General features: G+C 48.7%; 2 protein-coding genes across 3 annotated transcripts; one reads left to right on the plus strand and one right to left on the minus strand.

The window, feature by feature from the left end:
- Window positions 1-1,917: 1,917 nt before the first annotated feature.
- On the minus strand, window positions 1,918-13,490 carry MRPS11 (mitochondrial ribosomal protein S11). 2 transcript variants are annotated; one of them, XM_080808165.1, is made up of 6 exons: window positions 13,136-13,482; window positions 12,899-13,027; window positions 7,594-7,692; window positions 5,154-5,283; window positions 4,103-4,168; window positions 1,918-3,406 (listed from the first exon to the last, which is right to left on the minus strand). In XM_080808165.1, the coding sequence occupies exons 1-6, from the start codon at window positions 13,198-13,200 to the stop codon at window positions 3,299-3,301; spliced, it is 597 nt and encodes a 198-aa protein (XP_080664291.1). In that variant the 5' UTR covers window positions 13,201-13,482; the 3' UTR covers window positions 1,918-3,298. The 2 variants fall into 2 exon arrangements, with proteins under 2 accessions (XP_080664291.1, XP_080664290.1); XM_080808164.1 differs by having other exon boundaries at window positions 3,016-3,406; window positions 7,594-7,678; window positions 13,136-13,490.
- A 53-nt stretch (window positions 13,491-13,543) lies between these two features.
- Window positions 13,544-22,501, plus strand: MRPL46 (mitochondrial ribosomal protein L46). Its single transcript, XM_080809409.1, has 4 exons — window positions 13,544-13,802; window positions 15,089-15,278; window positions 16,030-16,203; window positions 22,149-22,501. Exons 1-4 carry the CDS (start codon window positions 13,575-13,577, stop codon window positions 22,397-22,399), a joined length of 843 nt encoding a protein of 280 aa, XP_080665535.1. The 5' UTR covers window positions 13,544-13,574; the 3' UTR covers window positions 22,400-22,501.
- The last annotated feature ends 2,547 nt before the right edge of the window (window positions 22,502-25,048 follow it).

Genomic DNA, 25,048 nt, shown 5'->3' on the forward strand with positions numbered 1-25,048 from the left:
TTTCCATTCATCTTCCTGTCCGGTCTGAACCCAGGACCCTTCATGTCAACCAAGCCATACCCCGTAACCCAGTAACCCCTCCCCCCTTCACCTGGGCATGTTGCTTCGCCAGCTTCCAAGCCTAAGGACGCCCGCAGATCCAGTTGCTTCTTTTGCCTGCCGCCTCCTCCAGAAAGCCTTCCCAGCATCCCTTAAGCTGAGGGGGCCATTTGTGCTTCTTTCCTGGAACTTCTTTCTGACTAATTCGGCCCCATGTCTGTCTAGCTTCCTTAGACTGTGAGCTGCATACAGGACAGTCATGGCAGTGCCCGACCTGTTTGTGCAAAATAACCCATGTTTGCTTAATTCGGTTGAGTGGACAATTTCTGCCTTGGCAGTGACTGCTCTCCATCACTTGGCGCGAATACCACTCAGATTTAAAAAGCAATGTGTCTAGCCAGTACAGGAAGAAGGGAATTGAGAGAAAGGATAAAGGAGCCGGGGGGAAGGGATATATGCATTTTTTTTGAACGGACATGTCAGAGCGAGGTCGCAGGCGGAGGCGACTGGAGAAGGGCTTCCCCTTACGTGCAGTGATATTCTGCCGGCATCCAGGGCCTGTAGTGGTAAGCAGGCTTATTTTGATGGTGACGGTACCACTCAGGTCAGGTGACGACCTTGGCTCAAAGAAGGGAAAACACTGCATCTATGAGGATAGGAAAGAAGCCATATTTGTCCTTTGGCCTGCGTAGAGGCTTCCCTGATGTAGCCAGTCCTGGGCCACCAGCTCCGAGCCTGTAGGAGTAAAGCTGCACATGTACTCATGGAAATAATCTGAGGCCTGGGTGCCGGGGAGAGAGGGAGGGATGTATTACACAAGCTGATGCCAACACTCTGTGCAAACTCGGGCTCCCCTGCCCAGCTCTCCCTCTTCATTGCCCTCTTCTCTGCCCGGGGCAGGTGCAGGAACCCGGCCATGTGTTCTCAAGGCTGCGAGGAGGGGAGGGTCTGTGGCAGCAGGGGGCAGGGTGGCCAGCATTTTAAGTCAGTGATGACTGCCTTAGTGGGTCAGGGGCCGGCGAATGTACCTGTTTTCCCTGGGACGGACTAAGACCTAATGAGGGAGAGGCAATAGTTTCAGAGCACCCCGGCCTCACTGGCCGCTCGGAGCCTGGACATGGCACCAAGAGTTCACCATAAGGCAGTGTGTGTTCTCCAGCACCTTGACCGTGGGCACTGGCGGAGGTGCCCGGCATCTGCTTCTGGGCCTGAGACCGTTGATCTTGTACGGCTCCCAGAGTCCTGTCCATGCTTGAGCATTCCCTTCCGTTTCAAAGCCCTCCCGTAAATTAAAGAACATTTTCTAACACTACAGTGTATGGAGGGTTTCAGGAATGACAGAGGCCACCATTCTGTGGCCTGGGAGGCTGACCCAGCAGGACCTGCTCCCCTCCCTTCTGGCTTCTGGGTTCGGCCGCCGGGACACCTGCAGGTGATTGGAGGGTGGGAACAGTCAAGGCATTTCCTTCCTTTCTCAGCCAGGCCAGGGTTTGGCCTCGTGGCCCAGTTCTGGGAACTGTTCCTGCTCCTGTAGTGGGGATATAGGGGGGATGGCTTCCTGCTCTGGCTAGTCCTTGAGTGCTCTGTTTATTCTCTCAACCCTGCTCACACCTCTGTAGAGAAAACCTTTGGAACCTTCTCAACCTTTGGAACCATCTTGCTTGGGCCCTGCCTGATAAAACTGTCCGACTGTCCTCTGTCGACCCCATAAAGGCTAAACCATATCAAATCGTGAAGTGGTTCTCGGGAGCCGTGTGAGTGAGCGCTCATGTTTTTTCATGAATCATGTTTACGGGTTAGTTTGATGGTGAGACAGCGGAACTCCTTCCAGTAATGGCCTTAACCCGACAGGCTTCCAGCTGGGTTGTTTTTTTTTTAAAGATTTTATTTATTTATTTGACAGAGTGAGATCACAAGTAGGCAGAGAGGCAGGCAGAGAGAGAGGGGGAAGCAAGGGGGAAACAGGCTCCCCGCCAAGCAGAGAGCCCGATGTGGGACTCGATCCCAGGACCCTGAGATCATGACCTGAGCTGAAGGTAGAGGCTTAACCCACTGAGCCACCCAGACGCCCCCAGCTGGGTTTCTTTAGTCAGAGATCACAAGTGAAACTTCACAGGTCCTGCCGAGGACAGGAGAAGACAGTAGGGAGACATTTCCCTTTCAAGTTCATGCCTAAGTTGTGGTCCTTCCCCGCTCCAACCCTGCATAACCCAGCTGCTTTCCTGTCTAAAAGGGCACCTGTAGATGAAGTCCCTGGAGTCCAGGCCGATCGCACTGCCCAGCCGGCTGGGCCCAGATGTGGACTGGCAGCCTCTCTGCTCATGTGGGAGGAAGGGCGCTCCTGTGGATGTGCCTGCTCCTTCCTGTGATGCTCTCAGTTCTGGCCCTTTCTGCCCAAGGAGGCGGGGTCCCTCCTGTTAAGTCTCTAGAACCCTCGCCTTTGGTTCCCGTGTGGTATCCAGGGAGCTCAGAGGCTAGTCCTGCCTGGGGCTCCCAGGCTGAGCCCCCTTGTGTCCCCATCATCCCGGCTCCACACCAACTACTGCTCCTGCGTGTCCCTCCATCCAGCCAGTTTTCGAGAGAATCCTGTCTTATTCCCCTCTCCCTCCCCCCCCTTCGGGGTCCCTGGATCTCAGGTGCGGGGACTGCTCAAGTCCCCCAGCACAGGGGAAGAGGTCACCGCGAGGGAGCTCAGGCAGTCCTCCCACACCGCTGGCACGAACTTTAAATATGCCTGCTAATGGTGGAATTTCCACCACCAGAGCACTCCAGAGGGAGGAGGCAAGAAACTCTCCATTTGGGGCCCGAAAGGAAACACCTGGGAGCAGGGAGGAGGCTGTTAGGTAAGAAGTGGCTCGTGCGTATGTTCCCCCCTCTCTGCCTGGGGTCTCACGCCTCCGTTCACAGTCACCTCACCCTCAGAAGTCAGCAGGATTACTGTTTGTAACTCGGCAGGCAGAAACCTCACAGGTGACTACAGGTGGTAGAAAGCGTTTTATTTCTGCAGAGCAGAGGCAGCGTTTACTGGTTGCGGAGTCTGGGCTGCAGCTGCCCTGGGGGTCCTCTCGAGTCCCTTCTGGACACCGGTCTCCAGTTGAAGGAACAAGCAAGGCCACCACGCGAGGGGGTAAAGCTCCCCCTTGCTCCCTGAGGGTTCTCCAGAGAGCCTGGCTCTGGGAGGAGCTCCGACAGTGTGCCTTCCACGACGTCCAGCTGCAGGTGGGCCTTGAGGACAGTTCAGGGACAGGCTTCCTTTCCGTCACAGCCTCCGAGCCTTCCTGGGGCGGCAGCCGTTGTGCGGGATGGGGGTGTTGTCCGTGATTGAGATCACTTCCAGGCCCCCCATGGTGAGTCCCTTGATGGCAGACTGCAAGGAGAAGGAACAGCAGAATGCCACGGTCCCAGACACAATGACCCAGCACGTGCAGGCAGGGCTTGGAGAGGGACGGGATGGGGGCTCTGCTCCCTACGGTCCTGTGTTCCCTCCCCAGGGACTCCCAACCAAACCCCTTCCTTCACTGCGTCCTCACGGCTGTCCCTTTCTCCAGGAGCACCTGTCACTTCCCACCTTGTGCTTTATGATCTGAAAACTGGGACCACCTGTAAACCCCAACACACCTTAAGCACTACCCTTTTGTAGTGTCCTCTGCCTGGAACGTCCCCTCCCTCCCTGCACACCTAGCTAATGCCTTGCTGTTCTTGGAAAATCAGTACGGATGTCACCTCTTTGAGGATATACCCAGTGGCCTCCCAGCACCCTGGGCAGGAGCTTTACCAGCTGGACCCACCAGTCTGTACTGGGGTACCCACTGTGACAGCCCCCATGAAGCACCTTCCCATGCCCAGTGCCTGACATGCAGCAGGCACGCCGTAAGCATCTGATGAATTAGACTCGGTTACCTGGGCTTGCTTCTGAGAAGCTCAGTGGGTTAGAAGATCAGACAGAAACTCAAGCAGTCCTGGAATTCGAGGAGAGGGTTCTTCCCCTCTCCTGACTCTGTGCTCAAGCCCCGTTTCTCTCACTAAGGAAGTGCGCATGCCGCAGAGCCTCCCGGCCACTTACCAAGCGCCCTGGGCCCAGGCCCTTCACCACCACTCGGACGTGGGTCACGCCCTTGCCTGCAGCTTTCTGGAGAGGAGGAGCAAGTGGTTAGTGCTGGGGGGAAAAGGCACCCACATACGTAACCAGGCAGCGAACAGGGAAGGCAGCAAAGGACAGATGATCGCGGTGCAGGGCAGACACCAGCAGAGCACGGAATGGGAACGTGTCCAACTCTAGATTTACAGCCGCCTGTGTCCCCTGTGAACTCAGGGCAGCACTGCCACCTGATGGAGATTCCCGAACATCGCTCACATTTTTCTCAGTAAAGGCAGAATTTTAAGGCCTCGCTTAAATAACCCACTTAAAAAGCGTTACCACTGGGGGAAAAAAAAACTGTTAGCATTTTAAATTACTGAGAATTTTAAGTGTTATCATTTCAAATTTTCTTTCTTGATTATAAAAGCAGTTCATTACAGAAAGTCTGGAAAACACACAGAAGCCACTGTTAAGACTGACATTTTAAGTGTATACAATCCATACTATATTTTGATGATCATTAATATACAGCAAATAATATTTTGGGGCATCGGGCTTTGTTTGAAGGCCAAGGTTTTCCTTCAGAAAGTACTTCTGGTTTGGCAAAGTGTGAACCTCCGTAAAGCGGGCTCCATGGCAGACCGTACACAGGCCGGGCCCCCAGGCCAATGACTCAAAGCAAGTCACGCTCTGGACCTTACCTGGCTCTCAAAGACATGGGTAATACTGAGCGTCTTGAGGATTTAAGGTAATGAACATAAAGTGTCTGGTATACAGCAGATGGTCAGTAAATATACTAAAAGGAGCATACTGCCAATTTGCTCTAGAAAGGTCTGCAATAGCTCACAGTGAAATCGGTATTGCATGAGAGAAAGAGAGAGACAGACCTCTTAGACTGCACAAGGTTGGAGTAGCGAACAGGAGTTGTCAGACACCACTGCTTCTGAACGACTTCGAGGAGAATCTTCCTCACAGCGATGAGCCAGGCAGAAAGCGGGACACACCACAGAGGGAGCCAGAAAGAACACACACTTACCACGGCGGCGGCTATGCCTGCTGTTTGTGCGGCGATGCCCGTGGCCTTCTTGGCATTCCGGAATCCCTCTGTGCCACAGGAAGTGCGGGCGAGGGGCTGGTGAGCGGCGGAGACCACCTGGATCTGTGTGCTGGGGAGGCAGGGAGGGGTGCAGGACATAATGACTGGTCAGGGCAGTAAGAGCGCTAAGCCAGGCCCTTGCAAGACCAAGTAAGAAAGAAAAAGGCCCTTGGCTGCTTTCCCTTTAAGCTTCTCCAATGAATGCCTTTTGAGCTCCTTCAGGAGGTGTCAGGAAAGGTCAGAATCACCCCCTAAGCCTCATCAAAAACAGACACGTCATATCATCTGAGGACCGCTCCGTTAGGGACTGCATGCTTGTGTCCCCCCAAAAGTCATGTCTCTGGGAGGTGAGTAGGTGATGGGGCTGATGGGGCCCCAGAGAGCTCTCTCGCCCCTTCCAGCACGAGAGGACACAATGTGAAGCCGGTTCCCTGAAACTCAGAGGAATTCTCACCAGAACCCCCCCACACCCCACGCTGGCTCCCTGTGTCCAGCTTCCAGAACTGTGAGGAATCTACGTCCGTTGTTTAAGCCCCCTGTTTGTGGTATTTTGTTTTAGGGGTCTGAGCTAGGACAAGCTGCAGAATTCGGAGTGGTTAAATGTCACCCAGGAGAAGGGTGGCACGTTTCCCTCCTAGTGTCTAAATTAGATTTGATACCCATGTTGGGCTTCTTTTCCTAAGAAGTTAGATGTTTCACATCAGGTCATTAATTAAAAAAAAGAAGGCTTTCGTTAGGCAAAGTTTCAAATATACCCAAAAATGAACAGAAGAGGATATGAACACCCATGGACCCATCACCCAGCTTCAGGAATTATTAGCTCCAATCCAATTTAGTCTCATCTATGAACTCTGTTTCCACTCCCTTCTTCCCCCACAATGGGTTGTTTTGAAGCAAATCCCAGACCCATCATTTCATCAGTAAATATTTCAGTATACATTTCTAAAAGATGATGACTTAAAAAAATCCCATAAAACCATTCTCATACCTAAAAAAAGTGAGCAATAGTCCCTATTGGATCATTTTAACGCTAATGACACTCTGTTTCACGATCAAAAAGCTTTTTTTAAGTGAAACTTTTCTAGTCATCCCCAACTGACTTTAAGAAATACTTAGATAGGGGCGCCTGGGTGGCTCAGTGGGTTAAGCCGCTGCCTTCGGCTCAGGTCATGATTTCAGGGTCCGGGGATCGAGTTCCACGTCAGGCTCTCTGCTCAGCAGGGAGCCTGCTTCCTCCTCTCTCTCTCTGCCTGCCTCTCTGCCTACTTGTGATCTCTCTCTGTCAAATAAATAAATAAAATCTTTTAAAAAAAAAGAAATACTTAGATATGCTGTTCATTTCCCCTTGGCCAATGTCTCTCTATCTTCTGGTCTGAGGAGCTCCCTTCGGACTCCCAGTAAAGAGGGAGATGGAGAAGCAGCTCCGGGGAGGCCGGTGGGTGATCCCAGGTCCAGACCATCGGCTTGTCGGCCTGGCTATGACTGCCCTTTCCCCCTGGCAGGGCTCCTGGGTTTTCTGTGCTGAAAAGAAGCGCAGGAGAACTGCTTGTCCCCGACACAACTTCAATAGAGACACATGGGGTAGGCCATGGGCGCTTTTACAGAGCATGCTACCCTGTGTCCTTATCAGCCTGAGAAGGGAAGAAAAAGAAACCCAGTTTCTCTCATTTTGAGCTTATCACATGAATGCTGGACGAATCCTATGGCATCTCAGCTGCACCCACACGCCATCCCCGACCAACAGTCCCCTGTACGGTTCTCTGAATCGCTTCCTGGTCAGGCTGAGCCCAGCTCACAGTGGGGGCTGATCTGCAAAGTTGTCCCTGAGGTCAGCAAGGTTTCTGTTGCCAACACACAGCTGGGAAGGCCCCGACACTCATCTGGAAGTCACACATTAAATCACGACTCTGCATAGCCCTTCGAGGTTGGAGGTCAGGGCACTGTCACCCAAAGTCGCTTCCAAGGGACAATACTTAGCTGCAGATTTACATTTTGGTGAGTCTGTCAGTAAATCACAGACTCTTAAGCCACCTGTCTCACGTATAACGCACCCATCCTGTTCCCCAGTACCCGTAACACTTAACACACGCACCCTAATAACCACTCTCTCTGACTTCAGAGAACCAGGAAATACTAGTCCTAAGGCAGGCCGAGAAAGCTTAACACTAGGATCTGCCCAACCTAGTTCACGTTTTCATGAAATCTGAAGAAACTTTACAAAGACAGAGGTGGTTTCCCAAAATGAGGAGGAGGGGTGCCGGGGGACCCCTGCATCAACACTACCATGCAGAACGCAGCACCCTGGGCTTGCCCTCCCCCAAGAAGGGGAAGAAAGCCCACTCCCTGCCCCGAGACCTTCCCAGGTGCTCCTTCCTCTTACTTGTTGTAGGATGCTTTGATGTGTGCGATTGGGATCTCCTCGAATTTCTTCCCTGCCCACCTCAGAGGGCTCTCCTGTCCTGGAACTGGAGGGTAAATGCTGTAATTAAAGAAACACTTTAGGGAACTCCCGATTTTTTTCAAGTCAGTGAAAACCAAAAGCCCCTGCACCCCAGACCTGCTCCCGGGGCAGCTGTCCCCCGTCCACCTGGAGCTACTGCTGTTCCCACGGACACTGCGCTGAGGCAGTCTTTCCTCGAGTGTCGACTATGGACACACCTAGTGACTTTCTGCTAGGAGAAAAAGAGCATTTAATCCACCCTCCCTACCTTCCTGTGTCCCTTCTGGTACATTCAGATCACTATTTTCAATTCTCTATGCGCCACTCTTTCTGCAACTAAAAAAATTAAAAAATAAAGTCAAACCTCTATTTCTGGTTTCAGAAGATATCTTGACTATTTTATAAAAAAGAACAAAATAACTTTAATAATATTTGTAGTATCATTACTATAAAAAAAAAATCCAGTATCCCCCATGATAGAAGTCAGCAAGCCTTTCCTATAAAGGGCCAGATAGTAAATACTTTAGGGTTTGCTGGCGACGGAGTCTTTGTCGCAACTAGGCAGTTTTGCCTCAAGTGCAAAGACAGCCACAGACAACAGTAAATTAATGGGTGTGACTATTTTGACTATGTTTCCGTAAAACGGTATTTACAAAAAACCAGGCACCTGGCCAGATTTGGGTAGGGACCCAGTTTGCCAATCTCTATCCTAGACCAGTAGCATTCTGTGCTGGCTGAACAGCAGAATCTCGTGGTTCTGATGCTCAATCCCGATGCCTCACTTCTGGATGGGGCCCGAGAATCTATTCCTAAAATATCCCCAGTGAACCAGATGCGAACCCAGGGTTGAGAACACTGATCTAGACATTATGTGAAGTTCAAGATCTTTCTCTATCTCGGGCTAATCTGTCCTCTGGCTACCTCTAGGTCAGTGTGCAGGTGGAGAAACTGAGGCACAAATAGGAGAACAGGGTCAGCAAGGGAAGCCAGACTTTGTGCCTAGGAGACCTGCCTCAGTTCAAAGCCCAGTCTGCCACGCTGTGCTTCCTTTCACTCAAACACAGGGTTGTCCTTCAACATTCCAGACACGAGTAAGCCTGCTGTCGCGTCCTATCTCTATGCATGGACCAGACCCATGTTTGTACCTCCCCACGCCTCCTGAAATTCAACAGACTGCGGTTCAGAAAATATTATAAGAGCGCTATCCTGGTGCCAAGCCCCACCTGCTTTCCTAGAGATGTTTTTCAAAAACAAAACAGAAAATACCCAAATGGTCTTTAAGAGTTATAAGTGTGTTCCTCCCTGCTAGGCCTGATGTAGAGATGACTGGGCCCTTAGCAGGCTGCTGGCTTTTCAACCTACAAGCCAAGATGGAGAGCGGATGAGGCTCTGAGAGCACATCAATTCCCCACGGATCATTTCCCCTCCTGACTCAGGGGGTCCGAGAACTAAGCCTACTAAAGTCTGACCATACTAATATCATGCCTTCATATACAGCAAGGGTTTTGAACTCAGGAGGACTTGGAACTTGAACCACTTAATTGAAGGCACGGACAAGATCAGGCCTCGAAACCGAAACCGAGCAGGTTCAAGTACAAGTGAGCGAGTGGTTCCCCCAGGGGAAGCCCAGACAAAGACAAAGCCCTGGGGGTCTGCTGCCTTTTCATACCCGTGCTCACAGTCAGGAAAACGGAAGGGCTGAGTACTGAAAACAGTCTCTGCTCTCTGCTGCTGAAGGCCTAAAAGGGAAGGCTGATTTCTACCGCAAGCAGCTCAGGCACAGGAGGGAGGGAGACCACCCCGAATGGCCCCTGACAGTGCGCCAGACGCTGGGACCTGGGCCGGGTCTGCTCTAGTTCCACTCCCAGATAAAGAAAGCCTGGCTGCACGGTCTGCAACCCACTTTCTAATTGTGGCTAGAGATGACTGTTTAACAATGCAAATAAATGTAGAAAAATGCAGCGATGAGAGCTCCTGGCTCACCACTCCTGTCATAATTATACGTGTGGCTTCCACAAGATCCTTCCAACCATATGGGTTCTGTTTCTTGACCTCTTTCTCCAGTGATCCTGTGTCCTCTATCCTGGCCTGCTACTTCCTCCTGTGGTCATACCTGGCCTTTGTCATTGCCAGGTCTGCAACCTCCTCATGACCTTGATTTTAAGCAGCACACTCAGGCTACCCATCTTCAGGCACACCCATGCGACCCCTACTCCAGGAACCCTTCCCAGCCCCCCGACCCTCCCGCTGGTTCACTTTCCCTGCCCACCCCCAGGCCCTCACTTCTCTCCTGGCCTCCAGTAAATTTCATAACCAATCATTATCATCACTCCCTTGCATACCCCCTCAGTCCTCTGCCTCCTCTTATTTCATCGTACCTTCCTGGCAAACCCTAACCCTGGCTGAATCCATCCCTCCAGCCACGTCGAGCCTGGGCATGCTTCTGTGCAGCTGGCTAGAGAAAAATCCACGCCAGTGTCGACTGGTCTCTCTACATATCATGGTTTCTCAACTTCAGCACTACTGACATGTTGGGCAAGATAATTCGTGGTGGTGAGGGGCTGGCCTGTGCCTTGCGGCAGCATTCTTGGCCTCTACCCACTAGCTGTCCCTCCACTGCCCTGCGCTGTAACAACCAAAAATGCCTGCAGATCTTGCTGGAAGTCCTCTTGGAGGCCAAACTGCCCCAGCTGAGAACTACTGCTTTATTTTAATGACTTCTGACATCAAGTGGGCCCTCAGCACTGTACGCATGTCCCCGATTCAATCATCCTTCCAGTCTCCCGGATGACTACTTTATGCCTTCCTTTGTCTCCTGAAGCCTCTTACCTCCTTCCTGTCTCCTCACGGCCAGCTGATGACCTTCGCAGAGCAATACAAGCAATCAGTTTCTCCCAGCTTCCACTACCAAACATCTGTGCCCACAATCTTTGCCTTTTCTCCTCTTGTGATGCTCCACCTGCGTTTGCCTCTCAAGGACATCACTCCGGCAATGTGGGCGATGTTTCCACCCTGTATCATTCCCCTCAGCAAAACATGCCCTCAATTCCCCAACCTAAAAACAAACAAAACCCTCTTTATCTCAAAGCCTCCCTGAGCTATTGCCCACTTCTCTACTCCCCCTCAAAGAACTGACTACACTTGATGTTTCTTTCTGTCTTCTATTCTCCTAGAACCCACCCCAATCAGACTTTAGCCCTATTATTCTGCCAGAAATGCTCTAGGCAAGGTCATCGGCCAACTCACTATGTTAAATCCAATGAGCAGTTCCATCATCAGCCCGGTAACTTCTCAGAAAACATCTGACACAGCTGATCTCTCCAGCTTTGAACTACATTAAAAAAAAAAAAAAAATCCCTCTCGGTTTTCTTACTCTCAGGAATTTCCTTCTTTGTCTCTTTTGATGATCTCCCCCCATCTCCTAAATTTCTAAATGTTAGAGCGTTCTAGGGTTCAGTCCTTGGACTGCTCCTCTTGATCTACACTTACTGTCTCGATGATCTTGTACAGTCTTGTGGTTTTAAGCATCATCTGTATGATGAATCGAATGTGTGTCTCTAGCCCCAATCAGTCCCCTGAACCCCATTTCCAAAAGCCGACAATGTACCTCCACTGGATGTTAACTGAGCAAAGCCAAGTTCCTGCAGCCTTTGCAATCTTAGGAAATGACGACTCCACCTTTCCAGCTGCTTAGGCCAAAAATTTTAGTGTTCCTTCCTTCCTCTCCTTTTCTCACACCTTGCACGAACACATCCTGTTGGTCCCACTTTCTGTATGTCCTACGCAGAAAGCTGTCATCCTGGTCCAGGCCACCATCATTTCCTGCCTGGATTGTTTCAAAAATCTAACTGCTTGGAAGATGTCTCCCAGCTTGCATCCTTCCTTCTCTGCACTGTGATATCGACACGGCAGCCAAAGGGACTCTTTAAAATGAAGCAACATCATTTCAAGTCTCTATTCAAAATTCTCCAATGGGTTTCCATCTCACTCAGAGTCAAAGCTGGAGTCCTCACGAGGTCCTACGAGCCAGAACAGATGCAGCCCCAGGTGTCGGCTGCACCACCCATCCCCATCACTCCACACTGACCTCGTATTCCTCCCAAACCCTAGACAGACACACTCTCACCATCTGTCATACCCTCATGTTTTATATGTTCTCTCTTTACTGCCCCCCCATCCACTAGAATTTAAGTTCTACGGGGGCAGGGTTTTGGGGGTGTATGGTCACTGATGTGTCCCTAATGCCTTAAACAGTGCCTGACATTGTTGAATGACCCCAACAGGATCTTGGCTTGAATTGTTTCAGCAGCTCCCCACTGTCTACAGCGGGAAGAGTCGGAAAGCCGCACTGTTACAGATAAGACCCTCAGCCTTCTGATTCCTTCTTTTGCTGGTCTCATCTGCCATCACGCACACACCTGAATATACCACGCGCTTTCATACTGCATGCCTTTACACAGAATATTAGCTTTGCCTAAAATTATCCCTTTCATGTCGTCCAGCTTAACTCCCGTTCAATTCAGTTTTTAGCTCCACATTATCTTCCTGGCAGTCTTGCCTGACTTCCTCAGGAGTGAGACACTCATTCCTTCATACTTCCTAACAACCAGTTCTTACTCCAGCACACTACGGACCAGATTATGCCGAAAACGCTTGCATGACTGTCTTCCTCTGTAGCCTGTGACCTACTCATGGGGAAAGAATGATCTTTTGTATTTGTACTCCCAGCACCTAGCACAGTACCTGGCACCAAACAGGTTTTCAGTAAACATTTGTTGAATGGATGCGAATGAACATAGGGGTAGCAGCACTGATGGAAAGCAAGGGGCCGGTCCCTAGGGGTGAGCACAAAAACCACCCTGCCCCAACTCAATAATCTATACCACAGTGTAGCACTCCCTGATCCCCCAACTCCCATTTTATATCCAAGGCTTAGGGAAAGTTGTTAATCTGCCGTGACACCCCTCAGAGGGAAAAAGGTGACATTTACTATACACCTCTGACATTAACTCATTCATTCATCTAACTGTTCACAGAGCGCCCACTTTGTGCCAAGGCTCATCTCATTTGATCCTCGCAAACTCCCTCGGCATCCTCTCCATTTGTAGACGAGAAAGCTGGGGCTCAGAGGCTAATCTGCATTAGGGTCCCAAAGACGCCAAGTGGCAGAGTTGAGAATTCACTGGTTGTTGGGCTCCGGACGGCGGTGCCGATGTCCCGAGGGCTGGGCTTAAGAGGCCCTCACCTGAAGCTGCTGCGGCTCGGAGCCGCCGCCCCCGCCGCCGCCTTCTCCTCAACCTCCTGCTTGGCGGCCGCGTCTTGCAGCAGCTGGGCGCCGGTGTGGATGGTGGAGGCTGGCGCCCCGGCCACGACCCTGCGGGGAGGGAAAGCTCGGTGAGGTCCAGGCGGCTCAAGGACACAGGCAGGAGCGCAGTCGCGGGGATGACTGTGCGGTCGGGGAGGGGGTGGTGATCATTCTTACCTGGGCGTCGGTGGCCAACCCCAAGACCGCAAGAGCCAAGACCCCGTCTTTCGTACCACCTGCATGACTTGGATTGACCCCCGTCAGCTTCCGTCCGCGGCGACCTCGGAGGTCGGCGCAGCTGGAGCGGCACCAGCACCTCGAGCGCTCGTGGGGGGGGGCGTACAAGGAAAATCGTTTCATTCCTCTCCTTGAGGCCCATTAAAGATTTTTTATTCCCACTTAAATGCTCTGCAATAATTGTTGTTTCGAGTGCTAACTGGAAGTTTCTTCCTTTTCCCCTAAACTTCTTCGCCTACCCCTCCATATTGGAGTGGTTCGTTCTGGTAGTTCCCGGGACAGATCTCTTCCGCCTGCCGCTCCCGCGCTGCCTTGTGGGAGCATGGGATTGGCCCAGGACCCCGCAGGGAGCCGCGGTACATTGTGGGAGGGCAGAAGAATGGCGGCGCCCGTAAGGCAGTCTCTGTTTGGGGTGGCGAAGGGCTGGTGGCGGTTCGAGAGACTCTGGGCCGGTAGCCTGGGTTCTCGCAGCCTAACCCTTGCGGCTGCACCCTCGATCAGCGGGTCTCCATGGCGCCTTTTGGGCGCGGTGTGCCTGCAGCGGCCACCGCTGGTCTCGAAGCCGCTGACCCCGTTGCAGGAAGAGATGGCGGCTCTACTACAGCAGGTAGGATTGAAGTGCGGCTAGCGGCTTCAAGGTGCTGTTGGGGAACCAAGAGAAGCACGTGGGCCAGGGTTCGATCCCGACTCCGGCACCAGTCTCAGTGACCTTGGGCAAGTCACTTCGCCTCTCTGAACTTCAGCGTACTCAACCTGCGCAACGGTACCTACCTTACTGGATTGGTTTGGTACATAAAGGTGTTCAGTAAAAGTTTGTTTTCATTGGGATTCTTTGTTGTCACGCCAGGCAACTCTTTAGAGTTTCTTTTCTTTCTCACTGAATATAGTAGGTACGCGGTGCTGAGCAAGACGGCTTCGTTCCTATCGCAGGTAGTCTGAATGTCTGAAATTTAGAGTCTGATATGTTTTAGGAGACTATAGCGGGCACACATATAAGGAGACTGTGATAAAGTCTGTGTGTGAGGGGCGAGTGAGGAAACAGGGGCAAATATTCAGTGTGGGGGCTGCGAGGGGCTTAAATCCCCATAGACAGTGATTGAAGTTTGTTTCCTTAGAATCTGAGATGTTTTTTGTGTTGGCTGCTGGGAGCTCTAAACTTCACTTCCTGCTTTTTACTTGGCTCATTAACTTATTCTGCAAATAGTTGATTAATCATTTATAGATAATCATTTATCGCCTATTTTGTATAGACACTGTGCTAAGTGCTAGGGAGGAGTAAGACAGATAAGCCTTTGGTTCTCAGAGTGTTCAGTCTAGTGGAGGTGGGCGGGTCAATAACCAAATAATCACATGACCGTAAAACTGCAGACCCTGGTAAATGTAATAAAGGAAGACACAGAGTACTATAAAAGATTTTAACTGGGACATCTAATTTGATTTTGTGGCTGGTGTCAAGAAATACCTCCCAAAGAAAGTGGTATTTAAATTGAAATCTGAAGGATGCGTAGCAATCTCTTAGGAGAAGAGCATGAGGGAAAACATTCTAGGAAGAGGGAACAGCATCTGTAAACTCCTTGAGGCAGGAAAGTCTGTGGTGAGATCAAGGGCTGACAGGGCTGGAGTGTGGTTAAGTGGGCAGGCGGTGCCTATCCCAGTTCTCTGTTCTTTGTAGCAGCTTGACCTCCAATCACATTCTAACATTTTAGCAAATGTAACTCAAGCCCAAAGTGCAGATGACTGTTTTTCTTTCTTTTTATTTTCCTTTGGTGTTTTAATTGTATGTCTGGTTTTGCTGGGTGGTATGTCAAGTGTGCTATAGCTCTGTTTTCTATTCTTGCCTGTTTTGTTTTGTTTTTGTTTTTGTTTTTTTTTTTGTCCTTTTAATTTTCTCAGATTGAAGTAGAGAGAAGTTTGTATTCAGACCATGAGCTTCGTGCTTTAGATGAAGCCCAGCAACTGGCAAAGAAGAAAGCTGACGTGTATGATGAAGAAGAAGATGAGCAGAATATACTGCTGGCGCAGGATTTGGAAGATGCGTGGGAGCAGAAGTTCCTACAGTTCAAACCTGGAGCTCGTATAACAGGTTTGTGGTCTTTTCAGGCCAGCAAGAGAAAAGGAAACGGGGGGTATTTTGGTTTTCAGACAAAGGACCTTTGCTTAGCCCCTGCTTTGTATTTTAAGTAGCAAATGGTTGCAAAACTTCTTTCAGGTGGGAGAAGAAGAAAGTCTTTTCCCTGTTCCTCATTTCCAGCTGAATATAATTTTTAAAGGCCGGTGTTATTTTTGAGTGGGAGGTAAGGGTGTTGGGATGACCTGTTCTTTCTCAGTGGAACTTCATGAATGTGTCTGAGTTTACTTCCTAGTGTGGGGGTGACAGTGGGGGGAAAATCAAGCCTTTCCCGCTAGTTTTCTGTGTGTCATCTGAAATCTCTCCCAAAGCAGAGGATTGAGTTCTCTTATCTCAGATGAAGACCAAAGAACAGAGAATGTGGGGCCAAGTTAAGTCAGTAATAGTGTCCAAACGAGTGAAGTCGTAGTGTTTGAAGTAGTGTGGGTATAGCTTCTTTTCCAAAGGCTCAAAGTACCTACGCAAGGTAGTGCTCTTCAAAGGAGAAGTTCAGCTTTTGGTTTTCTCTTCTTACATTGTCGTTTTCTTAAAATTGTGACACTCTACCCTGAAAGAGGTCTGAATTAGAGAGATGGGTCAGGGTCGTAATTTGATTTTAAGATGGTAAAGGTTGTAGCTCTACCTTAAAGGAAGACTATAAAACCGTTCTCCTTGGTTCTGGCAGATCACAGTCTTTTTGTCTTCTCTGATCCCCTTTTCTTCATAGAAGCCGATAAAAAGAATGATCGAACTTCCCTGCACCGGAAGCTAGACAGGAACCTTGTTCTGTTGGTCAAAGAGAAGCTTGGAGACCAGGATGTTTGGATGCTTCCCCAGGCAGAGTGGCAGCCCGGGGAGACCCTCCGAGGAACAGCGGAACGAACCCTGGCCACGCTCTCAGGTGAGTTCTCTGCCTCTCTCCGAACCTCACAAGACTCCTTTCACACTCAGCCATGGAATTTGCAGACTGGCTTGTGATGATGGCTGGAAGGATTGGAGGTGGGTCGTTAATGGGAACTTTGATATCTATAAAAATTTCACCTAGAAAAAATTTTAGGTCAGATGAGAGTCTTTGTCCCACTGAGATTTTTAAATTTTCTTTTCTTTCTCTTCTTTTCTCTTTCTTTCTTTCTTTCTAATATAGCACATGGGTCTTATTGATGGTAGAAAAAATAATTCTTTCACTTATAAAAAATATGTGTTTTATTGAACTCAGTATTTTTTTCCCATCCTTTGTGTGGGTTGAGTCCCCCCCCCCCCCCCCCCCCCCGCCGCCAATCTACTTTTTCATTCACCAAGTAATAATATCCACCACAGCGGCTGCTGCTTCTGAAAGGAAAGCAGGAGGTCTATCAACAGGTTTTGATCTGGAAGTTGTAGTCAGTGGCTCCTTTCTTCATGAAGACTCTGCTTGGTCTTAGTTCCAAGCCCGGGGAGGTTGGCGAAGCTGTGGATTGGTTGAAGAGACCCTCTTGTTGGGCCTTCACCTCCTGTGCAGAACTTAAGAGTGTTTTAGGTCCTTCCTCCTCCCGTGTCTCTCTTTGAGCAGGTCACTGCTGCTTAGGGGCCCTTTGTGGCTGCCTCGTTGAGCAGCTGCTGTCGTACCTGAAGGATGGAGAGCTTCAGTTTCTGCTCAGTCAGCCTTGTCTTCCCGACAAAGTACAGAACTTTCATTTCCAGGTTTCCACAGTTCTGCATATTCCATAGGAGTAGATAATTCTAGTACTTTTTCGGGTTTAATTGGCCCACATCTTCCCTTGAGCCCATGATCGTAAGATATTTTATTGTCACGGGTAGCCATCGTGGGTCCTGCTGACTCCATGGGTCCTACTTACCTTCCCGTTAGTGGCATTTCTGGCTCTGGAACACTAGCAGAACTAACAGTTCAGACAGGATTTCCAACCATCAGTATTTGCAGTAAAGTGTTTTTCAGTTTTAACACCACTGAAAGCTTCGTTATTTATTGTTCGTAGAAATGATCATGATTTGCTGTTTGGTTTTATCTTTTCTCGTGTTTTTGATTACTTTATGGATTACTTGAGGAAGTGGATTTTATTTCGCCTCTGCATAGGATGGATCTTTTCCTGATCTGCTCTGCATAGAGTTACCCCTTTTTTTTTTTAAAGCAACATATTGTACTGAGAACTTGAAAGTGTGTTTAGTTCTTTCATATATGGAATATGACCCGTCACTCATGATTTCTCTTTAGCCCATACTTCAGATGCTGAGGAAGTACTTGGTCTTCAGAACATCTCTGTCTAGGTAATCCACTGCCTTCTAAAATTGATTTCGAATTTTGAGTATCTCTTTGAAAAGGAGGACATTTTTCATTTCTTGGCTGTCTGGTGTCATTTTGAGGAAGACATCTTGGTGACTCAGTATTTGACAATCTGTTATCCCTGATAAAGCTCTTTCTGCTCTTATTTAGGTTCTGCACCGGGGCCCAGAGTGGGCAGCCAGCTGGAAGGTGCCTCCTAGACTTTCAATGAAAGAGGCTTACTTGCTTATCTTAAAATGGTTGGCTTGAGGGGCAAGCATTCGGTTCAGCACACATCTCGGGGTCTGCTGCAGTACCGTCTGGGGAGGTAGGCTGGCAGGCGCCATCCCCGTGCTCTCCCTGTCCTTTGTTGAGATTGACAAATCGGTGTGTACTCTCAAAATTGACAGTCCTACCACTCGCAGCCGGTGCCTCTTCTTGTCCCCGCAGCCTTGCTTACTGGCCTGACAACGCATTTACCCAACTAGAAACCTCAGGATCTCGTGATCTCATTCTGATATCCTGAAGTTCTCAAGTCCCGCCTGGTCTGTTCTAAATATTTCTTTTTTTATTCCCACAGCATTAGCTATCACCCTTTTGCCAGATTAGGTTTTCTCATCCTTGGCACTGTTGACATATGGGGCCAGGTAATTCTTTGTGGGGGCTGCCCTGAGCATTGTGGGATGGCTGGCTGCATCTCTGGCCTGTGCCCACTAGGTGACAGTGGCGCTGGCCCATCTCCACTCCCCCTAGTGTAACAACCAAAATTGTCCCTAGACATGGCCAGATACTGCCTGGGAAGTGAAGTCACAGTGGTTGAAAACCACGGCGCTGGACCTTTGAAGTAGGTGCCAAATAAGTTCCCTTTTGCCTTCATGTCGTGCCCCTCAGTGCTGCCAGAGTGAGTTTTCAGACACATCCCCTGTCGCGTCTCTGCCTAAAGGGTTTCCCATAGAAGTTCAGAGTTTTGAGCACGGCCTACAAATCCGTTTGCTCCGGTCCTGAGCTTCCCAGTCTTCCGTCCGGCCGCACACTGACGTATAGTCTGAGTTCAACCTAGCAGACCTTCTGCATTCCTCCAGTAATGTAGTTGTTCGTGCGTCTCTTTTGTGGCATGCTGGCCTCTGACGGGAACGGTTTGCTCCTCCTTGGTCTGACGACTCCGTTTTGAAGACTCAGCTTGTACCTTATACATTCTGTGCTGGAACCTTCTCCAAGCCTCCAGGTAGACAGAGCTACTCCTCCCTCTAGGTTCCCATAGCATTTGTGAGTCTTTATTTACCCGCAGTGAACATTTACTCTGAGCCTCCCATTTGCTGGACACCGCACAGGCAGTGGGGTCACAGTGATGAACAGGACGCCGCCCCTGCTCCGTGGGAGCTCATGTTCCAGGGGAGAGCACCTCTTTCACTTACCGCAGTGCCTGGTAATTGGTGTATTGGCACATTTCTCCTCCCAGCTAGAATTCTGACTCCCTTAAGGTCCGGACAGCCTCTGTTCCTCCCCATCATCCCAGCTCTCCGCAAAGTGCCTGGCTCACAGTAGATGCTCGCGGAATGTTTATTGGGCATGTAGATTTGGCAGGATCAATGCTGCTCCGTTGGCCCTGTCACCAGCACAAGCGCCTGCTAAGATAGCAGCGGCCGCTGTGTGCCCCCTTGCTCCTTGCCCACAAGGGGCCTGTGTGGCCTGCGAGAGTGGGAGCGAGACAGGATGGAGTGGGTGGGGACCTTCGCCGTGCTCCCGTGGCCTCCGCTGTCCCCTAGGAGGTGGTGTCTGGGTTTCTCATCGGGATCACTGTTAAGATGCTCAGCTTCCCTCACACACACGACGGATGCTCCGCTGTCCCTCCCGTGTGCCACGTGGAAAGGGTTTCTACCGCGGAACCCAGTGTCCTTGAAATGTTCCCGCTGTAATAAATAGATGTGAAAGGAAAGCTGCGAAAGAGATTTTGACATTAAACAGGAGCATAACGAATAAAACGTGTTCGTTTATTGCGGAGTTATTAAAACGGCAAATAATAGAAAATAATTAAAACGGCAAAGAAGAACTCAAGAAGTGTAAAGATGTGTATCTGTACATCTGTGTGGGTGTGTGTAATAGTCTGTTTATTTCCTCCCCACCGGCACCTCCCTTCCCAAGTCCTGCAAGACGGAATTCCTCGAGGTGGAATTAATGGCCAAGGAGGGACATATTGACGTTTTCCATGGGTCTTGCCCACTTGTCCTGCAGAATGCACGTACCGTTGGGCATTTTCAGGAGTGGCAGAGAGAAGTGCGCATTTGTCTCGACCCCACCGACACACAGACGAGTCTTTTTAACAAAATGATCTCTTTGGGATTCGCATTTTCCTGATTGTTAGTGAGATTGACTGTATTGTCATGTGTTTATTGGCTACTTGTATTTCTTCGTGATTCTTTGCTCAGTTTGTAATGAACCATTTCTTCTTTCATCTTGATTTAACTGTATTTTTTAACCCCATTTTTCCAGATAATAGAAAAACAGATAATAAAAAAATAGAAAAATAGAAAAAAATTTTTCCACATAATAAAAAAAATAGGAGAATAGAAAAATATTCAGTGAAATAAGTGGAAAATTCAGGAAGGTATAAAGCAACTTGCCAGTATAATTCTACCATTCACAGATACGCCCTGCTGGCATTTTGTGTTGTAGGTGAGCTCGCGTATCAATTCCTCCTTTGATGCCGATAGTATTTTTGCTTCAGTTCTGTTTTCGTTTTTGTTAGTATTGAGAGAAGCAATTTGTTATATAGGGTTAAAAAAACTATTAAAATAGTGTTTAGCAAATGTAAGATAGGGTGAGGAGTGATTTTCCTGTTTTAGAGGCGTCCTTCATTCACAGTTTCTGGTGTATTCTTTTATTTTTTATTTATTTAATTTTTTGGGTATATATATATATGTACATGTATAATAAATATATATATACACAAATATATTTACATATATATATACATATAAAAATAATTTTTTGGGGGTATATCTTTTTAAAAATTACAAGCACATACATACTTCATCTGGTTTTTCTCCCCCATATGGAGCCCAGCTATATACCTTCGTTTCTCTTCTGTGCGGCATTTAAGCATCTCTCTGTGTGAGTGTGTGAAGCCGTACCTTAATGCTTTCTAACCCCAGCATAGATCTCATAATATGCGTGTGCTGCAGTTCACCTGTCTTGTTGTTTTTACAAATAAGCGGTGATGAGCGTCCTTGTGTACTCATCTTCGCTTACACGGACAGAGAAACATATCTGGGAGGCTCAGGTTCTAGAAGCAGAGTCGCTGGTTGAAAGGGTACGCAGAATTAAAACTGGTGACTCTTGCTGAAGATAGCGGTTCACGCTAACCTCTCCCCCCATGATGGCGTGAGGGTACTCATTTTTCTCTTGTCCTTGACAAGCAGTGGACAGCTTAAAGTTTTGGGACTTCAGTAATAATGACATGTCTGAATTTATATTTTTTTAATTGTTAATAAGATTGAGCATCTTTTAATGAGTTTATAGGTCAGTGGTGTTTGTTTTTTTGTGAACTCTAGGTTCATATGCTTAGTTCACTTTTCTTTTAGATTTGTTGGCTTTTTCCTCATTGATTTCTCATACTTACACCTGAAGACACTCTTCCTTTGTGGAGAGTGTTGAAAATATTTTTCTTAGTGTGCCATTTGTCTTTGACTTCTTGTGCTTCGTTTTCCTTGTTGAAAGATGTAGTTTTATGTAAATAAACACTTTTTTCTCTTATTGGTCTTTAAAATTTTGTGTCTTGGTGAGGGCTTTCCCTCTCAAAAATGATACAGAGAGTATCCCACATTTTTTCTGATATTCTTTTGGGTGTTTTTTTTTTTCCCCTTAATGAAAAATTTGAAAATACAAAGAAATTCAGAAAGTATTAAACATCCATGAAACCATCATCCAGAATACCCAGTCTTTTTATGAAAGTGAAATTTCTGTTGTTCCATCTTTGATCCGTGTGGTATCCGTTCTGAAGTGAGGACAGGGGTGGGTGGACTCCAGCTTTATTTTTCCTGTTTAGCTGGCGGCGTCCCAAGTGCTATGACTGATCTGTCCTTTCCCCCTTCCTTTGACATGGCTTGGTTGCGGCTAACCCTTTGTTACAGATGCTAGATAACATCCAACCGTCTGTCTTTGTCTTTTAACTTTGGTTATGATGTTTTCACCCCACAGAAGTCAAATTGGGTCCTTTTTATGCTTTTCAAATGACAGTCCCCTTGAAAGCCTAATGAGCTTTGCTTTACAGATACTGAGTGTCTTGGTCCTTTATCAGCAGACCATGGCCGGTGGCTGGGCTGAGTCTAGAAGCCTGGGGCTCTGACTCCAGCGAGTGGTCTCTGAACAGCATCGCTGACTTCAGTCCGAGAGCAGTAGCTTGGCACACGGGATGGACCCAGTGAATCTGGAGCCCGTGAGCCCATGGATGGAGACGGGGAGAACCTCTCCGGGAACAACCCTCACTCTCAGCTCAGGCTGGAAATGGCTCTCAGCCCCCTGCTGACTGGGGGAGCCGGAGTAAACAGGTGGGTCCATCCTCATCTTCCCTGTTCGCCTCTCCCCTTCAGAAAACAACTTGGAAGCCAAGTTCCTGGGAAATGCCCCCTGTGGCCACTACAAGTTCAAGTTCCCTCAAGCAATGCGGACAGAGAGTAGCCTCGGGGCCAAAGTATTCTTCTTCAAAGCACTGCTAGTAACTGGAGACTTCTCCCAGACCAGGAAGAAGGGCCAGCACGTCTGGGTCTGTAAGGAGGAGCTGGGAGACTATTTGAAACCCAAGTACCTGGCCCAGGTTAGGAGATTTCTCTTGGACCTCTGATGGGTGGTGCTGCCTGTGGACATTATGTGCTTGTCCCATCTTTGTAGGGAACAGCACGCAGCCAACTAAATGCAGAGAAATAAACGAGTTTATCATCGTGTGGGTCTCGGCTGATTGTTCTTTAAGGATGACTGGCCTTTCCCTGTGCAGAGAGAGCGGTCTCTTAGGGTGTCTTTCCCTTGTTTCCAAGCTGATAGTTGAATTGCGTTGCTTCACAGTGAATCAGCTTCCTGGATCCGGAGAGAGAACTGAAGGAAATGAATGGACCTTCTAAAAGCCCTGAGTTCTGTGAAAGCTCCTAGGCTCATGCAAAGAAACCAGTTCTATGTAGTTCCTTAGTCATTAACCATTTTGTGTTTTCCTTCCTTTGTACTTGACATGAAAGTGTATCAGCCTAGCCTAGGCAATAATTTCTTCCTATTTTCATCTCTTTTTTTAAAAAAAGATTTTATTTTTATGAGAGAAAGTGAGCGAGAGCATGCACACCAAAGTGGGGGGCGTTGCAGAGGGAGAGGGAGAAGCAGATTGCCCTCTGAGCAGAGATGTCTGTGTGGGGCTCCATCCCAGGACCCCGAGATCATGACCTGAGCCAAAGGCAGTTGCTTAAGTGACTGAGCCACCCAGGTGCTTCCTTTTCTTCTCTTTTCTTTTTTTCATTCTTTTTTTTTCTTTTAAGCATTTAGTCCTATCTGTTTTGAAACAGTTGTGTGAAATAAGCAGGGTCCGACTGTCCTTTCCATTTTACAAATGGGGGAATCATGGCCAGATGGGACTTGGCTAAGAGTCTTACATCACTCATGGTACGGGAGGAGAAGGCTGATTTCTCGCTTCTGGGCTGGGGCTCTTGATCCCTCCCTGTGTTGCTTGAGTCATCACTGGTCCCAGTGCCTGGCGCGGAAGGCACTCAGTGAACATTTGCTAAAAGAGTGGAAGGGAGGGAGAGTCTCAGGCATGCCTCCGTCTGCATCTTTGCTGGATGGTGGTTCTGGTAGCACGGCTGCGTCCTGGATCCCAGCTTCCTGGTTTCCTCTCAGACAGCTGGCCTATGTGATGGAAGCCAGTGAAATAGCATTTCTGTTTCTGCTTCAGAAGTAGCCTTGTGTTCTCACTTAGGGTCAGGGAAGTTGCTTTCTGTGATCAAAATTGAGGTTCCTGGTCCTGATACGCCCTGCTTCCCCTGTACCTGCTCGTTACAGAGGGGGGACGTCCCCGAGCTGAGGCTTGCTGATTTCATGGGCAGTCGGGCTGCCCTGGGAATGAAACATGGGTCCAAGGAGACGGCAGACATAGGACCAGAGGTACATTTCTCTTTCTGGGTTTTGGATGAGTCGTAGATGTGAACTATAGTGTGTATTCGCCTCAAGGACCTCCAGTCTAGAAGAGAAGGAATCATCAGAGTGAGGTGGAGACTGTTTCAAGACTGTGATACTGTGATATATAGCAAGAAATATATGTTTGGTCTCTGCACTAAACTCCTAATTGGAGTGGAATTGGAGTGGAATTTCCTGTGCTGAGAGCAATCAAGGGTGTCTTTCATTATGTTAATGAGATGAGTTTTAGAAAGCCCCTTGGTAACCTAAGGATTGGGGCTGGGTGCCAGGGAAGCCAACCTTGACTCAAGGACTCAAGTCCAACCCCCTGATCTGGGAGGGAAGAGGCTAAAGATTGAGTTCAATCACCAGTGGCCAATGATGGAGTCAGTCTTGCCATGAAATGAAGCCTTCATAAAAATCCAAAAGGATGGGTGTTCAGAGAGTTTCTGGAGTTGGTGACCCCTTGGAGATTTGGGGAGAGTGTCATGCTCCAAGACAGCATGGAAGCTCTGCACCCTCCCCCCCACCCCAGTTTGCCCTGTGGATCTCTTCCATCTGGCTCTTCCTGAGTTAGGTCCTTTTATAATAAACTAATATTCTAGTAAGTAATATGTTTCTCCGAGTTCTGTGAGCCATTCTAGCAAAGTCATTGAACCCTAGTTGGGGGGGGGGGATTGTGGTCCTTGGAGCTTCTGATTGAACCTCTTGTTCAGAAGCACAGGTTCCTGGACAGGTGATTGGCATCTGATGGGTTGGGGGCATAGGGCGTGTGGGGGGGAAGTGTGTCTTGTAGGACCGAGCCCTAAACTTGTTGGATCTGAGGCTCTCTCCAGGTAGATGGTGTCAGGATTGAGCTGAATTATAAGACAACCAGCTAGTGTCTGAGAATTTCTTTGTGTGTGGGAAGAACTCACATATTGGAATTGGTACCAGAATCTTAATGACTGTTTTTTTTTTTAAGATTTTATTTATTTATTTGGCAGAGATCACAAGTAGGCAGAGAGGCAGGCAGAGAGAGAGAGAGAGGGAAGCAGGCTCCCTGCTGAGCAGAGAGCCCGATGTGGGGCTCGATGTGGGGCTCGATCCCAGGACCCTAGGATCGTGACCTGAGCCGAATGCAGAGGCTTTAACCCACTGAGCCACCCAGGCGCCCCTCTTAATGACTGTTTTTAAGATGCTTTGGGTATAAAGTTGTTTCTTTAGTGGGAAATAACATATAAAATTGGTAAAGAGAGAAATGGTGTCAGGATAACCAGAAAATAAGTTAGTTCCTGTAACATTTTCCCCAGAACATTAATATTTTGAAGTGATCAGGGACCGGATTGAATTACCTTAA

This window comes from Martes martes, assembly GCF_963455335.1.
Source record: "Martes martes genome assembly, chromosome: 7".
NCBI classification, from domain to species: domain Eukaryota; kingdom Metazoa; phylum Chordata; class Mammalia; order Carnivora; family Mustelidae; genus Martes; species Martes martes.

Excerpts from the sequence above, each read along its gene's own strand:
- MRPS11 (XM_080808164.1), bottom strand. The coding sequence starts at position 13,337 with ATGGGCCTCAAGGAGAGGAATGAAACGATTTTCCTTGTACGCCCCCCC. Across the intron at positions 4,169-5,153 it reads CAGGCATAGCCGCCGCCGTG|AAAGCTGCAGGCAAGGGCGT; the intron begins GTAAGTGTGTGT and ends CCTCCTCTCCAG. Across the intron at positions 3,407-4,102 it reads GCCTGGGCCCAGGGCGCTTG|TCTGCCATCAAGGGACTCAC; the intron begins GTAAGTGGCCGG and ends TTCTCCTTGCAG.
- MRPL46 (XM_080809409.1), top strand. The coding sequence starts at position 13,575 with ATGGCGGCGCCCGTAAGGCAGTCTCTGTTTGGGGTGGCGAAGGGCTGG. Across the intron at positions 13,803-15,088 it reads TGGCGGCTCTACTACAGCAG|ATTGAAGTAGAGAGAAGTTT; the intron begins GTAGGATTGAAG and ends TAATTTTCTCAG. Across the intron at positions 16,204-22,148 it reads AACCCTGGCCACGCTCTCAG|AAAACAACTTGGAAGCCAAG; the intron begins GTGAGTTCTCTG and ends TCTCCCCTTCAG.